Source organism: Ovis canadensis, chromosome 3 (genome assembly GCF_042477335.2).
Source record: "Ovis canadensis isolate MfBH-ARS-UI-01 breed Bighorn chromosome 3, ARS-UI_OviCan_v2, whole genome shotgun sequence".
Taxonomy (NCBI): domain Eukaryota; kingdom Metazoa; phylum Chordata; class Mammalia; order Artiodactyla; family Bovidae; genus Ovis; species Ovis canadensis.
In genome coordinates, this window is record NC_091247.1 from 218,812,229 (window position 1) to 218,826,419 (window position 14,191).

At 55.1% G+C, this 14,191-nt stretch overlaps 1 protein-coding gene across 2 annotated transcripts in view; it reads left to right on the top strand.

Annotated features, from left to right (window-relative positions):
* IQSEC3 (IQ motif and Sec7 domain ArfGEF 3) overlaps nt 1–14,191 on the top strand; it is an 86,395-nt gene that overhangs the window by 47,311 nt on the left and 24,893 nt on the right. Inside the window, exons 3-5 of one of the 2 annotated variants that reach the window (XM_069581548.1) lie at nt 447–720; nt 8,046–9,160; nt 11,063–11,224. In XM_069581548.1, the coding sequence (XP_069437649.1) occupies nt 447–720; nt 8,046–9,160; nt 11,063–11,224 (1,551 nt within the window). Of the gene's footprint in view, nt 1–446; nt 721–7,999; nt 9,161–11,062; nt 11,225–14,191 lie in introns of those variants that run through there. The other variant, XM_069581549.1, reaches the window with a different exon arrangement.

Consider the following 14,191-nt stretch of genomic DNA (forward strand, 5'->3'; position numbering starts at 1 on the left):
AGACGGTAAAGAATCTGCCTGCAATGCGGGAGACCTGGGTTCAATCCCTGGGTTGGGAAGATCCCCTGGAGGAGGGCATGGCAACCCACTCCAGTCTTCTTGCCTGGAGAATCCCCAAGGACAGAGGAGCCTGGCCAGTACCGTCTGTGGGTCACAAAGAGTCGGACATGACTGAGCGACTAAGCACAACACAGCACACATATTACGTCTAAGCAAGTTCCCGAGCCCCTCTCTCTGCCCCTCGGGGACCCTTCCCAAGCCCAGGCTCTCCTCCTGGCCTGGAGTTCTTGCACACCCAGAGAGCCCCACCCTAATGAAGACTGCCGGAGGCCCCCACCAGCCCCTCCACAGGCCCACAGCTGCCCGAGGGCCCCAGCCCCCCTCCCCTTACCCACATGCACTCCGCCCCCTCCCCCCAACCGAGCACCGTTGCCTTTCGTTCACAGTGACGGCGCCTGCGCCCAGGCCGGTGGGGGCACGGAGGACTCCGTGGCGGCGGCGGCGGTGGCCGGCAGACCCAGTGCCCATGCCCCGAAGGCTCAAGCCCAGCAGCTGCAGGAGGAGGAGGAGCGGCCGGGGGCGGGGGGCGCCTCCCCGCGGGCCGGCCCCCACCGCGCGGCCTCCCCTGGCCGGCAGCAGCCTGCCCTGGCGACGGCGCTCTGCTCCCGCGCCCCTGCCGCCTCCGATTACGAAATCTCCCTTGACCTAAAGAATAAACAGGTACCCAGGGCCTCCGAGGCGGGGGCGGGAAGGGTGGTGAAGGGCCCTGACTTGGGCGCTGTCCAGGGTCCCAGGGATGTCCCTGTCTGGGCCGCCTGTGCTGCAGGCCCACCTCTTGGCCGCTAGTTCTCCCAGCTGAAAGGGGTAACTGCCCCTCCCTACAGCCGGCTCTTCTTGCAACCAGCCTTGCCAGCGGCAGGGGTCACCCGTGCAGTGCCAAGCCCACAGGCAGTGTGTCCAGGGCTCTGCCCCTCTTACCACTGCAGGAAGCCCAGTGGCCCACACACTTCCAGGCAGGTGAAGCCCCCACCCCCAACCCTGCTCCAAAGAGACGCCCAGCCTACCTGCCCACTCAAGGGGCGAGCTCCTTGCTCAGGCACACACAGGCTCAAATGAGGTTTGAAGACAGTGGTGTCCTCCATGTAGACTAAAGATTCCCGGGATTAGCCCAGAAGGGTTCTGGGTCTCCATCTTCCATTCTGTGAAGCAGCAAGAAAAATAGTCAGTCATGGGGTTCCCATTGACACCCCCCAAATGACAATGGCACAGTTGTTTTGGTGGAAAATTAAGAGGACTGAAAGGAAATGTGTGTGTGTGTGTGTGTGTGTGCGCGTGTGTGAACACGCTTAGACACAGACTTTATGACAGCATTTTTGAGGAAGAGCGTTGAGCTTGGAGCCACACATGTGGGATTCACTGTGTGTTCTTGTTCCAATTCCTCTGTGACTTTGGGAGACACCAGTTAAGCACTCTGGGTGTTGGTTTCCTCATCAGCAAAACTGGGAATTATACCTTGAATCATCACTGACGTCCCTTCTAGCTCTAAAATGTGTAGGTTCTAAAGAACCATTCCTTAACCTGATGGACAGTTTTGGAAGCGAACCTAGTAGAGAAGTCACTAAGACTGGGTTGAGCCCAGTTGAGCCCAGCCAGACACATTCCTTCCTTTGAGCATGGATGCCAAGCTGTTACCCTGGGTCAGGGACCAGCTGCCCATGATGCACCACAGGGCTTTTAGTAAGGTATTTACAAAATCTCCTGTGATATCTATGTGGATGGGATAGGAAGTGGGTTAGTTGACAATATAGTCAGGTGGGTGTTCTCAAATGGAATTATAAAAAACAATGTTTTTTTTTATCAGCACCAATTCCAAGGTGATTGAGTAGGGACTGTCCTTGTTCCTGCCCTATTCAACCATTCTGAAAAGGGACTGATGCAAAGCCTAAAGGGGACAGCTAATACCTTGATAACAGAATCCCAGATTTTAAAAAATCTGATTAGGACAGAAATGTGGTTAAACGGAAAATGTAAAGTGAAAGAGGGAAAAATCTCAAGTTCTGTTCTTAGCTTAGAAAATTCCACAGCACTGTTACAAAACGAGCAAGCTTGGTCCTGGGCAAGAGGCCTTAGGGCTTGAGTTGACTTCAAGCTCAAGATAAATCAACAGCCAGTGAAGCCGCTGCCAGAGAAGTGGGACCAGAGGCCTTCACAGACATGTAGATAAAACCCCCAGTGAGAGGAGCCTGGCGTGCTGCAGTCCATGTGGTCACTGAGAGTCAGACATGACCGAGCAACTGAACAGCAACAGAAAGGAGGCAGCTGCCTGGAGCTGCACTGGGTACCGGCCAGGCTGTCTGGTTCTAGGGGCTTCTTTTAAGAGGCAACAAGAGAACCCTGAGGTGCTGAGGTTCTTCCAAAAAAGAAAACAAATTGGCTGGGGTCATATGATGGAGAAAGACATGGCAACTCACTCCAGGATTCTTGCCTGGAGAATCCGAAGGACAGAGGACCTGGGGGCTACAGTCCATGGGGCTACAGTCGCAAAGAGTCGGACACGACTGAAGTGACTTAGCACACACCCATCCACAGGGTTACATGGGGAAATTGTAGACATGAAGACTAGTTTTAAACATGGAAGAGCTGAATGTGAATTAGCTGGATCAGATTATTTTCTATCATTCCAGGTAAAAATAGTGGTACTTGTCTGGCAGTCCAGCCTTTAAGTCTCCCTGCTTCCAATGTAGGGGGCATGGGTTTGATCCCTGGGGAACAGTGATCCCACATGCCGGGACCAAAAAATAAAATATTTTCTAAAAAACAAAATAAAAATAGTGGCACTAGTGCATTAAACTTAAAGGAGAGGAAGGTTTTATTTTCTTTTTTTATTGCCTTTTTTTTTTTTTTTAGCTTAACTAACACCAGGTCCTGCTTCTGGGGTAGGGAATGCCCAAGCAGGGGCCGGGAGGCAGCCTGTCTGGAGAGGCACAGTGTGATGGGGTGGTCAGCTGGCCAGATGAGAGTGTCCTCTCCGTTCCCTGAGGACAGAGACCATCTCCTGTTCATCTGTGCACCCATCGCCCGGCATCCAGCAGAGGGTCTTGGACAGAGTAAGAGCTCATCGAGTGAATGTATTTTAAATAACTCTGATGAGCAAAGCAATGAGGAAGTGGGATACCCAAAAGAAAAAAACATGGTCCCTCCCTGCTCCCCGAAGAGATTACCATTCAATTGAAGGAGTGGCCTGTTAGTAACACCAAAAGAAACGTGCCTTGGCCTGGGCAGGGAATTAGTTTAATTCTCACTGACTAGGGGCTATGGAGAGTGGTGTGGGGTTCTAACAGGCACCGTGGACCTTTTTCACGTGGGTGTAGTTCTAGTAGATGGGCTTGCATGTCAGGAGGGCAGAAGTGGGGCAGGAAAGACGAGGGCTGGTAGGGGTGCAGCCGGGTCCTCCTGTCCTGGGGAATGGCCCCCCTCCTCTGGCCCAGGGAACCCTCCAGGCCCAGCACAGGCTAGGGGTGGGAGTGTTAGTCGCTCAGTTGCGTCTGGCTATTTGCAACCCCATGGACTGTAGCCTGCCCGGCTCCTCTGTCCATGGGATTCTCCAGGCAAGAACACTGGCAAAAAGTGATCGAGGAGTTGGGGCAGAGTGACTGAAAACACGGCGCATGTTTACAAAAGATGGAACGCCACAGCTCTCTCTTGTGCAGATGAACTGCGTGACCTTAGACAGGTTCCTTCCCTTCTCTGGGCCTTGGTTGCCACCTATAGCCCTTTGCCTCAGTTGCTAGCATTTCTATGCCCTGCCCCCCGCTCCTGCACTGGTCCACACTCACTCCTTCTCTTGCTTCAGGACTTCCCTGTGCCTTCCTTCTCCACCGCAGCTCTCCCAAGGCTATGGTGGAGGCCCCTTCTCAGTGTCCCCAAGGCACTCTGGTGCTCCCTGACATGGCCCTCCAGCCCTGGATCACCAGTCCTGTTTGCTTGGCTTCTCCCTGAAGGCAGGGCCAAGATGTCCATCACTATATCCCTGATGCCCACACAGCACCTGGGGTGAGAAGATGCTCAAAAGGTGAAGAGAGGGAGGTAACAGCTCAGTGACCTGAAGGGGATGGAGAGGGGCATGAAGCCTGGGTCAGGGCCTGACTCCATCTCAGGTTTTTTTGAGGTCTGGGATTTAGTATTCTGCTCCTGTGGTCCTCACGAGTCACTCACATCCTGTAGTTTTGGGGCTGGAAGGGATCCTGGACAGTGCTTATTCTCCCAGTTCACCAACCTGCCTGGCCTGCTCCATCAGCCAGTCCAGAATTCCAGGCGAGAGGGCCTGGCTGGGGCGCTGCTGCTGACAAGGGGCACTGTAGTGTCCCCCAGGCCTGTGGGTTTGGGGAAGGGGAACACACATGGGGCGGGGGCTGGAGTGGTGCAGACTTTGGCTCCAAGCCCAGATCTAGAAGACAGCCTGCACTGCATTCCCCTGGTTGAGTTTAGTTCAGGGTGCCAACGTTGATGAAGCCCCAGTCACAGGTCAGGATGGCGGTGGCCACAGAGAATGATGTCCTGCCTATGGGGGCGGGGGGCCGGGGGTGGGTAGCAGGCATGAGGCTGGGATGAGGGGAAGCCAGCTATATGACATGATGGGAACAAAAGGTGATGATTTCAGGACTGAATTCAGAGGCCATCAGGAGCAGTGGCTCCGGGCCAGGCTCTGGGCTGAGGCCACCAGTGGAGGGGACAGTGAGGACACATCAGGGCCTCCAGGAGTTTCTGCTCCAGGAGGGGTCTGGGGGAGGGAGGGAGGAGCCTGAGTTAGACGGGCACCACCCAGATTAGCGGGGAAACTGAGTGTCAGAGAAGCAGGAGGCAGCCTTCTCCAGGGACTCAGGGCGGGGAGACCCGTTCTGGTTGGGGGACTGGGAGGCTTCCTGGGGGAGGGACACCGAAAGAAAGGGAGGACGTTTTTGCCTGGAGGAGAGGGTGAGGTGGGAGCTGAGGGTGGAGAGGGGGTGACAGTGTGGGAACGGGTGTGGGGGGTTGGGGGTTGAGGGAGCTGTGGAGGTGGGGAGGCTGAGCAAGTGCTGGGGCAGGAAAGCCCAGTATGTGGGGGTGCGGGCAGGGGCAGGAGGTGGGGCTGGCATGTGAGCAGTGGACCTCCTGTAGTAGGAGGGGCCGGGGTGGGCAGGGCCAGGCTGCTGAGCCCCAGACCTGCTAGGACAGGGTGTTTATATTTATTTAGGGCAAGGATCTCCAGCAACTGAAAGACCTGTGTTTACCCTGCTCTCTGGGTACACTGCTCAGGGGGATGTAACGCAAGGTGGATGGTGCTGGAGGAGGAAGCAGGGAAGCAACCGGGCACCGCCAGAGTGTCCAAGGGGGGCATCCGGGGCGCCCCACGTGGTGACAGTCTGGTGGAAAGCTCAGAGTGATGGCAGAAGGTATGGAGGGGCTGCGCTATAGGACTTTGCGCTTGACAGACGCACAGGATAAGGCAAAGGAGGACCCAGGGGCAAATGCCAGGCCCCCAGACTGGACAGCCTTGGAGCTGGGGTGCTGTGATGTGACTAAGGGTATCACTGAGAGCCGGTTCCTTTCGGGGAAAGGGAGCAATGGACGGTTGGAAATGTAGGTCTTGAGTTGAGTCTAGGCATGGAGATTTGAAAGTCACAGAATCAACGCTTCACCATCAAATTGCCACCACTTACTGAGCTTTGACCTACTGTGTGTCAAGTACCATATGAAATAAGAATTCTCACCACAGAATGAAGTCACAGAGTCAGCAGGATTATCTCCATTTAACAGACAAGAAGACAGATTCAGAGATGTTAAGAAATGTGTCCAAGGTCAGCCAGCAGGGAAGAGGTGGGTCTGGGCTGGGTGTTTCCCCATGGGCTTGCTATTCACCTATCACAGTGCAGTGAAGTTACGATGGAAGAAGACAACGTTCTCAAACAAGAGGTGATAGGATATTAGCCCCAGAGACATCTATATAGAGTTGCCATGGGGGCTCTGCCCAAGACAGTTCCCTCTTCATTAGCTGTTAATTATCAGCTACCAGGGCTGCTCCAAAGACTTCCCACATGGAAGTCAGGAAGATGTCCAGCATAGGAAAATCATGAAGATGTGCCTGGAGAATGGAAGAGGGCACGCATATGACTCATCACTAGCATGGTTAGGGACCCTGTGGTCAGAATACAGGATCTGGGAGCTATAGGGAGACAGGAAAATCAAGATAGACTGGGTCAGGAAGGCTGAGGACAGAGTTTCAAGGGATAAAGTATCAAAGCTGCAGAAAAATTGGGGAGCGAGGGAGTTGAGGGTGGGATTTAGTGATTAAAGTTCACTTTGAGGTGATCCTTTGGAGAGTCAGAAGTCTGGTGGGAGCAAGAGGCAGTTGCAAGGAGCTGGGGCACACGGGGCTGGCCAGTGGTTTGGCATTCGCTTGCATATTGAGGCACAGGAGGTAGGGGAGTCTGCCTGTAGGTTTGTAGAAAATAGAGAGTGGGCTAGTGCCCCAGAACGAGGGAGTCAAGCCGGGTCATGATACAGTCTGGGTGACTTAGGAGGGTCTGTAGGCTGGTGGAAAGGGCCCAAAGCTAGGCTGGAGGCTGGAAATGCAAGTAGAAGGGACTAGCGGATGAAGAAAGCTTACAAAGAAGGCAAGAGATGGTGAGATTAGGAAGCAGGTCGAAGGGTTCCATGTACTGGGGGATGGAATTTGGCCTTTCTGTCCGTACCCTACTTCTCTGTGATCCTGGGGGACGTTGGAGGGCTAATGGTCTTGCCTTGAGCTGTCGATCCCAGCCACCAGTCCTGATTGTTAGTTCAGGAATGTCACTCTGTAAGTGGAGTGTATGGTGCGTGACTAGCAACAAGACACAGTTTCAGAGCCCAGGAATACTTTCCCACTTCCTAAGCTTCCCTAAGAACTGATGGAACCACCACAGTGCTACCATTTTGCCCATCCCCTTCATCCAGTCTTTGTCTGTTGTTTAAATGCAAAAAAAAAAAAATGTCCAGGAAGAACCACTGCTAACCCCTCTTGGTCATTCACACCTCAAAGAGAATGTTCTTCTAGTCCTTTCCCCAGAGAGATTTTTGATAAGGGAGAAAAAGTGAGTGCTTAGCCACCCAAGGAGAGACAAGATCACGGAGTGGGGAGAGAGCTGAGGTGAGAGGAGGAAGGCAGACTGGCCGGTGCCTGAAGTTTTCCTGGGTTCAGACCCACCAGATGAGGCAGCATCCCCTACCCCACCTCCCCATCAGCCCCACCAAGCCCTGCCCCGATCGGAACAGCTCCCATTGTTGGGAACCGAGGTGAGCTGAATTGAAGAAGGTGGTAGCTGGAGGATCTCCCACTGTTGAAATATCCCTCCATCACCCATCTGTCTTTTTACTAAATTCACATTTACTGAGCTCTATCATGTGCCAGACCTTGGGCTCGGTACTGGGAACACAGAGATACTCAAACCCCAATCCCAACGCTTATGCAGCTCCCAGAAACAGGAAACGACCCCAATCTGTGACATGAATACTGAGAAAGAAAGCAGGTGAACAGGAGTAGCAACAATGTTTTCTTACCCTTTCTATTTAATCTTCATTTTTCTATTATTTAAAATATACACAAAAGTAGAAAGAATAGTATAATAAACTCCCATTTAACCATCACCCAGTTTCAATTAATATTGTTTCATGTAACCCTTCTGCTTTTTTTGATGAAATATTTTAATACAAATTCAAGATACCACGCATTTCAGAGATAAATACTTCCATAAGTGAATATATGGAAATAATCACCTACTACTATTGCCCCCCCACCCTTGCATGGGTATCCCCAACCCCAGAATCCAATCCTACACCCCACAGCTTTAGGAGTCTTGGCAGCGTTTGAGGCCACCGCACAGTTTTCAGACTCTGGCCCCTCAGTGCCGGCCTAGTTGTGCCCTCCCAGGCCCCCGCCAAGGGTCAGCCAGGTCACGCCCTGCCCTGGTCTCCGAAAGCGCTGTCCCATCCTTTCCCTAACCGCGCTCCCACGCCTCTCCTCACTGCAGATTGAAATGCTAGAACACAAGTACGGGGGCCACCTGGTGTCCCGGCGCGCCGCTTGCACCATCCAAACCGCCTTCCGCCAGTACCAGCTCAGCAAGAACTTTGAGAAGATCCGCAACTCTCTGCTGGAGAGCCGCCTGCCCCGGCGCATCTCCCTGCGCAAGGCGCGCGCGCCCACGGCGGAGAGCCTGGCGGCCGAGAGGGCGCTCCTGGAGGGCTGCGGCCTCGCGGGGCTGCCGCTGGTGCGCTCGCCCTCCCTGCCGCCCACCTTTGCGGGCACGCTCACCGAGCTGGAGGACTCCTTCACCGAGCAGGTGCAATCCCTGGCCAAGTCCATCGACGACGCCCTCAGCACCTGGAGCCTCAAGACCATGTGCTCCCTGCAGGAGAGCGGCGCTTACCAGATCCACCGGGCCCTGCACGCGGGCGCGGGACCACCGAGCCTGGAGGGCGAGGCGCGGGAGTCCGAGGGCGCCTCCCTGGGGGCCGGGGCCGAGCCCACTGAGCCCCCCAGTCCGCCCCAGGGCCACGGCAGCACCCTCATGATGGCCTTCCGGGACGTCACAGTGCAGATCGCCAGCCAGAACATCTCTGTCTCCTCCTCCACGGCCCTGTCGGTGGCCAACTGCCTGGGCGCGCAGATGGCCCCGGTCCCCACAGATTCCGCGGTGGTTAAGGCCGAGGAGGGCGAGGCCAGAGCACAGGAGGCCCCCGAGGGCCCCGAGGCCCCCAGTGCCAGCCAGGGGGCTGCGCCCGCTGAGGACCCGAGCGCAGAGGGGGAGGCCGGCGGGGCCCTGCGCGCCAGCTCGCCGGTGGCCGCGGGGCCTGTGATGGAGGAGGAGGAGGAAGAGGAGACCGAGGAGGCGGCGAAAGGGACCGAGGCCGAACTTGAGGTCGGGGACAACTCGGAGCAGCTGAGCAGCAGCAGCACGTCCACCAAATCAGCCAAGTCGGGCTCCGAAGCGTCGGCCTCTGCCTCCAAGGAAGCCCTGCAGGCCATGATCCTGAGCTTGCCACGCTACCACTGCGAGAACCCGGCGAGCTGCAAATCACCCACGCTGTCCACCGACACCCTGCGTAAGCGGCTGTACCGCATTGGCCTCAACCTCTTCAACATGTAAGTCGGGGTGGGGGGGTGGGAAAGGGGGCACCTGAGCTTACCCATGAGCGAGGTTCCTGGGAATGGACCGCATGGACACAGGGGCCTCCCCTGGGGCCTGGGGGCCACACCTGCTCCTTGAGATACTGTGGGGGACACACACTTTATTTTTAATTGGTATGAATTTACTTTAAGGACTAGGGCTAAAACACCTCAAACCTATGCTTTAACCACTAGTACTGCTGGAAGAAGCAAGGCTTTGAAAAGTGAGATATTTACAAGAAAATGCAGCATTAGGTAAATATGTAAGGATGGAGCAGGAATCCCTCAGGTGGGACATGAAGTTGGGGAAACGGGGAACATGAGCCCCATGGGGTTGATGATGGGAGAAGAAAAGCAGTGATGAAAAGAGGAAAGGTCAGGGGAGCAGAGACCTAGTGCAAGGAACAGGAGAGGGGCCGGGGGGGGTGGGGGACAGGCGGGGAGGATGATGTAAGTGGAAGTGGAGCAGAAGAGAGCAGGGGTGTGGACACAGAGATATGAATGGCCGCTGTAGCTCAGAGCCTCCAGCCAGACTTTCCTCGCTACCAAGAGGTATACAGCTGGTGGCAAGCAGGGGAAACACACATACCCTTCCTAGGGAGATTTCAAGTACACCTACTCATCTCCACCCTCCACTCACCCCTTCCTTCACAGACCTGAACCAGAAAACACAGCATCTCTCCCACCTATCAGTGAAGACTAAGCAGAAACCATTCACCTGTGTGTTCGTTTGCTCATTCTGCAACAATTTTTGGAGTGCTCAGTCCAGAAACCACATAGATGAGCAACACACATCCTCTGGCCTCAAGCTTATATTCAGTAGCTTGCCTGAGATAGAATGTTTGCAAACTTCAAATTTTTAGAGAGAGCATTATTATTGCCATTTTATAGAACAGGAATCGGGCTCACACAGTGAGGTGAGCTGAGCGCTGTGAAGCAGCTAGTAAGCGGCATAGCTGGGTGAAGTCATAGCTGCCTGCCTCCCAGCCCAGTGCTCTTTCTTCTATATCAGGCAGCCACTGGGACGAGTGTAGCCTAAGCCCTGCTTCCCCAGGCCCACACAGATGCCTGGACCCCACAAGGCAGTGCTTCTCAAATGATGTGTACTGAAGGATCAGCTTGGGTTTTTACTCAGTGTGTCGTGGGCTGATACTTTTGTGAAACTCAATAAACGTGAGTTGCTAGAAAAACAGTCACATGCTTGGTTGTCCTGAAAATGTCAGCCTGCTATAAACGGGTCTAAAGGCTTACCCTCTATTTCTGTCCTTATCTTCTCCTGGACCAGTAAGACCCAGCTCAGGGAGCAGCAGGGATTTGCAGACCGGGCTGGGAACACATTTACCTTAAATCCCAGCACCCGCACCCACACCCACACCCACGCACAGAGACTCCAGCCTGGGAAAGTAATCCCTGGGGAGCAGGGCCTTTCTCGTGTCTACAATGCACAGGGAAGAGGGATGTGGTATGAGATCCCACCTCTGTGTCCCAATCCACCCTCCTCCTGGTTCCAGCGTGGATCCTGAGTAGAGAAAGCAGGATACAGGTGGGAGGAGGGCTTGGGGGCCTGAAGACCAGATCCAGTGGGACTGAGGCTTGAAGACAGAAAGGATGCCCCTCTACCTGCTCTGGAACCCACTTTGACCAGCCCTCCCCAGCCTCGCACCATCCTCTGTCCTGGGTGGGGAGGTTCAGAAGCATGCTTGGAGAGAGCCTTCAGAAAGGGAGGCCCTCTGCAGCAGAAGGAATAGTGGCATTTCCTGGGAATTCCACCTGGTTACCTCCGGGCACTTCTGGGTTCCCTGGGCTGGAAGAAAGGGAGGAAAGGAGTCACGGACTGTCTTGCCTCACTCTCTACTTCTTTTCCCCACCCCACCCCAGAAACCCAGACAAGGGCATCCAGTTCTTGATCTCTCGAGGCTTCATCCCCGACACCCCCATTGGAGTGGCCCATTTCCTGCTCCAGCGTAAGGGCCTGAGCCGCCAGATGATCGGCGAGTTCCTGGGCAACAGCAAGAAGCAGTTCAACCGCGATGTGCTCGAGTGAGTGCCCGCCTCCGGGCTCCGCCCCCCCCCTCCTAGCCCACTCTACACTCCAGGATCTCCTGGATGGCCTGGGACCTCAGCTAGGGAAGAACACAGGGCAAGACAGGACCTCTTTAGTCTGGGTGGATTCCCAGAAGTCCTGGCTCCAGTCCTAGGGGCTTCCTGATTGGTCGAAGGAGCCAGGAGCCCCATGATCCTTAGCCAATCACTTGCTTCCTCTCCCGTTATCCTGCAGCTTACTGAGCCAGGGTGCTCCTCCCACAGGCACTGGGGATGAGGATGGGGCTGGGGGTGGGGCTAGCACAGAAATAGTCCAGGGAGACCAAAAGGCAAGAGAGTGAAACTGGAAGAGGGCTGTCTCAGTGCGGAGCCATCTCCTCCTGGGGGACTGACCCCTCAGCATTGCCTGCTGCCTGTCCAGCCCCCCAGCTCCTGAGCGTCCGCTTCATATAGTGGAGGAACCATGGGGCAGGAAAGGAAGGGGTTAGGGTTTTTAGAGCCAGAAAGTACATTTGATGTTGTGTAAGTCATGTCGCTAAGTCATGTCCGACTCTTTTGAGATCCTACAGACTGTAGCCTGCCAGACTCCTCTGCCCATGGGATTTTCCAGGCGAGAATAGTGGAGTGGGTTGCCATTTTCTTCTCCAGGGGATCTTCCCAACCCAGGGATCGAACCCCCGTCTTCTGCTTGGCAGGCAGATTCTTTACCACTGAGCCACCAGAAACTAAGATTGCGTAAAGATAGATTGACCACCAAGATCACACAATCAAAAAATTGTTTTAAAGTCCAATAGATGAGGTATTTGGTGGGGAGTGAGGGGGCTGCCTTGGTTCAAGCTCAACTTCGTGGGTATGATGCTGTGGGTAAGTAGGTGAGCCTCACAGCAGGGGCAGATTTCCTGGGGCTCAGGAGCAGGACCTTGGAGCCACCTCGCCTCTCCAAAGAGGGGGTGAGGCCCTGTGAAGTCTGCCCTGGACCCCTGCCTCCCCTCCTGACTCTCTCCATGCTCCTCCTCTCTTCTGCTGGCTCCCTGAACTCACTTTCTCTCCAAAGTCACCCCTCTGTAGTCACCCACTTCTCTCCCACCCCCTTGTCCTTGGGCACACTCAGCAGAAGTGTTTCCCCAGGGGTCCTGGGAGAACCCCCTCCTCCTATACTTGTTCTTGGAGCAGCAAAGGCCCACCACAGAGGGCTAGGGCTCCTGCTCCAGGTTTAGAAGCAAGAGGGTCACTGTCAGTATCCTTGGCTTGGGAAGATCCCCTGGAGAAGGGAAAGGCTATCCACTCCAGTATTCTGGCCTGGAGAATTCTATGGACTGTATGTATAGTCCATGGGGTTGCAAAGAGTTGGGCATGACTGAGCGAATTTCACTTCACTTCATTTCCTGTGAACTCTTAGTTGCAGCATATGGAATCTAGTTCCCTGACTAGGGATCGAACCCTGGCTCTCTGCACTGGGGCCTCCGAGTCAGCCACTGAACCCCCAGGGAAGTCCTGACTTGGCTTCTGTTTGTGGAGCAGCCTTGGTGCTGTGTCTTGGGACAGCCTCTGCCCTCCGGCCATGGCCTATGTTTCCATACCCAGAGAGTGGAGGCGTTGGGCTACGAGGGGAGGTCAGCTGGCCTTAGGAATCCCGTTCACCTTCCTAAATCCACGATGGGGTAGATGTGACCTGAGTGCAGTCAGAAGAGAAGGAGGGGGGACCCATCCGAGGGACGCTGAGATCCCTGATGGCCCTCTCCTCTCTCTGACTCGGTGGCTCTGGACCGTTGGTTGTCCCTCCTGGTGCCCAAACCCACAGATGCACTTGCTTCCCTTCCCCCTCAGGGGACGCTTTGAGGAACTGCGCAAGAGGAGAAAGAGCCAGTTTCCTGTCTCTTTCCTCTCCTGTTTTCCTTCTGGTTCATCTCTCCGGCCTTATCATTTGCCTTTGTCCCCTTTCCACTGATGAGCAAGTAGAGCTGCCACATCCGATGGCTTCATTCTTTCCAGCTGCCCCACGACCTGGGGGACAACCTGGCTTTGTGCCTCTACTCTGGGGTAGCGCTGGCAGCTTCACTTCCAGGCCCTGACTGCCTCGTCTGTTCTCTTCCACCTTTCCAGTTCTCATGTGGCCTGGCCCCAGAATTCTAACCTGCTTCCCATCCCCCTACCCACCCCCTCTCAGCTCCCTCCAACCCCCAGCCTGCACTTCAGGGAACACATAGTTTTTCTCCAGCCCAGGTTGTGCTGAGCAGCACATGGAAAACTTAATTGCCCATCCTCCCCGGGAGACTGAGTGTGTGGGCTGGAGACTCAGACCAGCTGCTATGCGGGAGGGACACAGGGCTGGGAACTGGGCTGGCTGCTGGATGGGCTCAGGCTTAGATGATGGGGCAGTGGGGAGAGAGGAGAAATGGCTGGACCTGAGAGGCCAGCTCTGACTCCTGCTCTGCTTCTAATAGGCTCTAGCTTTTGCACGTCACTTCTGCTCCAGGCCTCAGCTTCCTCACCTGCAAAGAGAGTGGGCTGGGCTGTGTGAGCTTGGATCCCTCCAAGCACCTCCAGTGAATCTATCATCTTCCCCAATCCTTAGTGTGCTTTTAACACCTTGGCATCATGCAAAATCTTCTGCCCTAAAGTGTGCTTTGTCACCATGCCAGAGCCACCCAGAGGGACACTCAGGGGAGCAGGATGGCCATTCACCACTCATTCACCAAATATTGAGTGCCTACTGTATGTAGGGAACCAAGGCTGAGCTGGGTATCCAATGTGTGTGTATGTGTGTGTGTATAGTAAGGGGAAGAACAGGAATGGCTTCAGGGAAGATACAGACCCAGGTGTCAATAGGAAGAGATGAGAGGAGGAATGTGGAAAGAGAGGCGAAGGGCCCAGGAGCCTCCAGTGGGCACTGTGGGCTTGGGGAGGGTGGAGAGCAGAGCCGAGCCCGGATTCTGCCCCAGTGAATGCCCCCCGCCCCAGTGA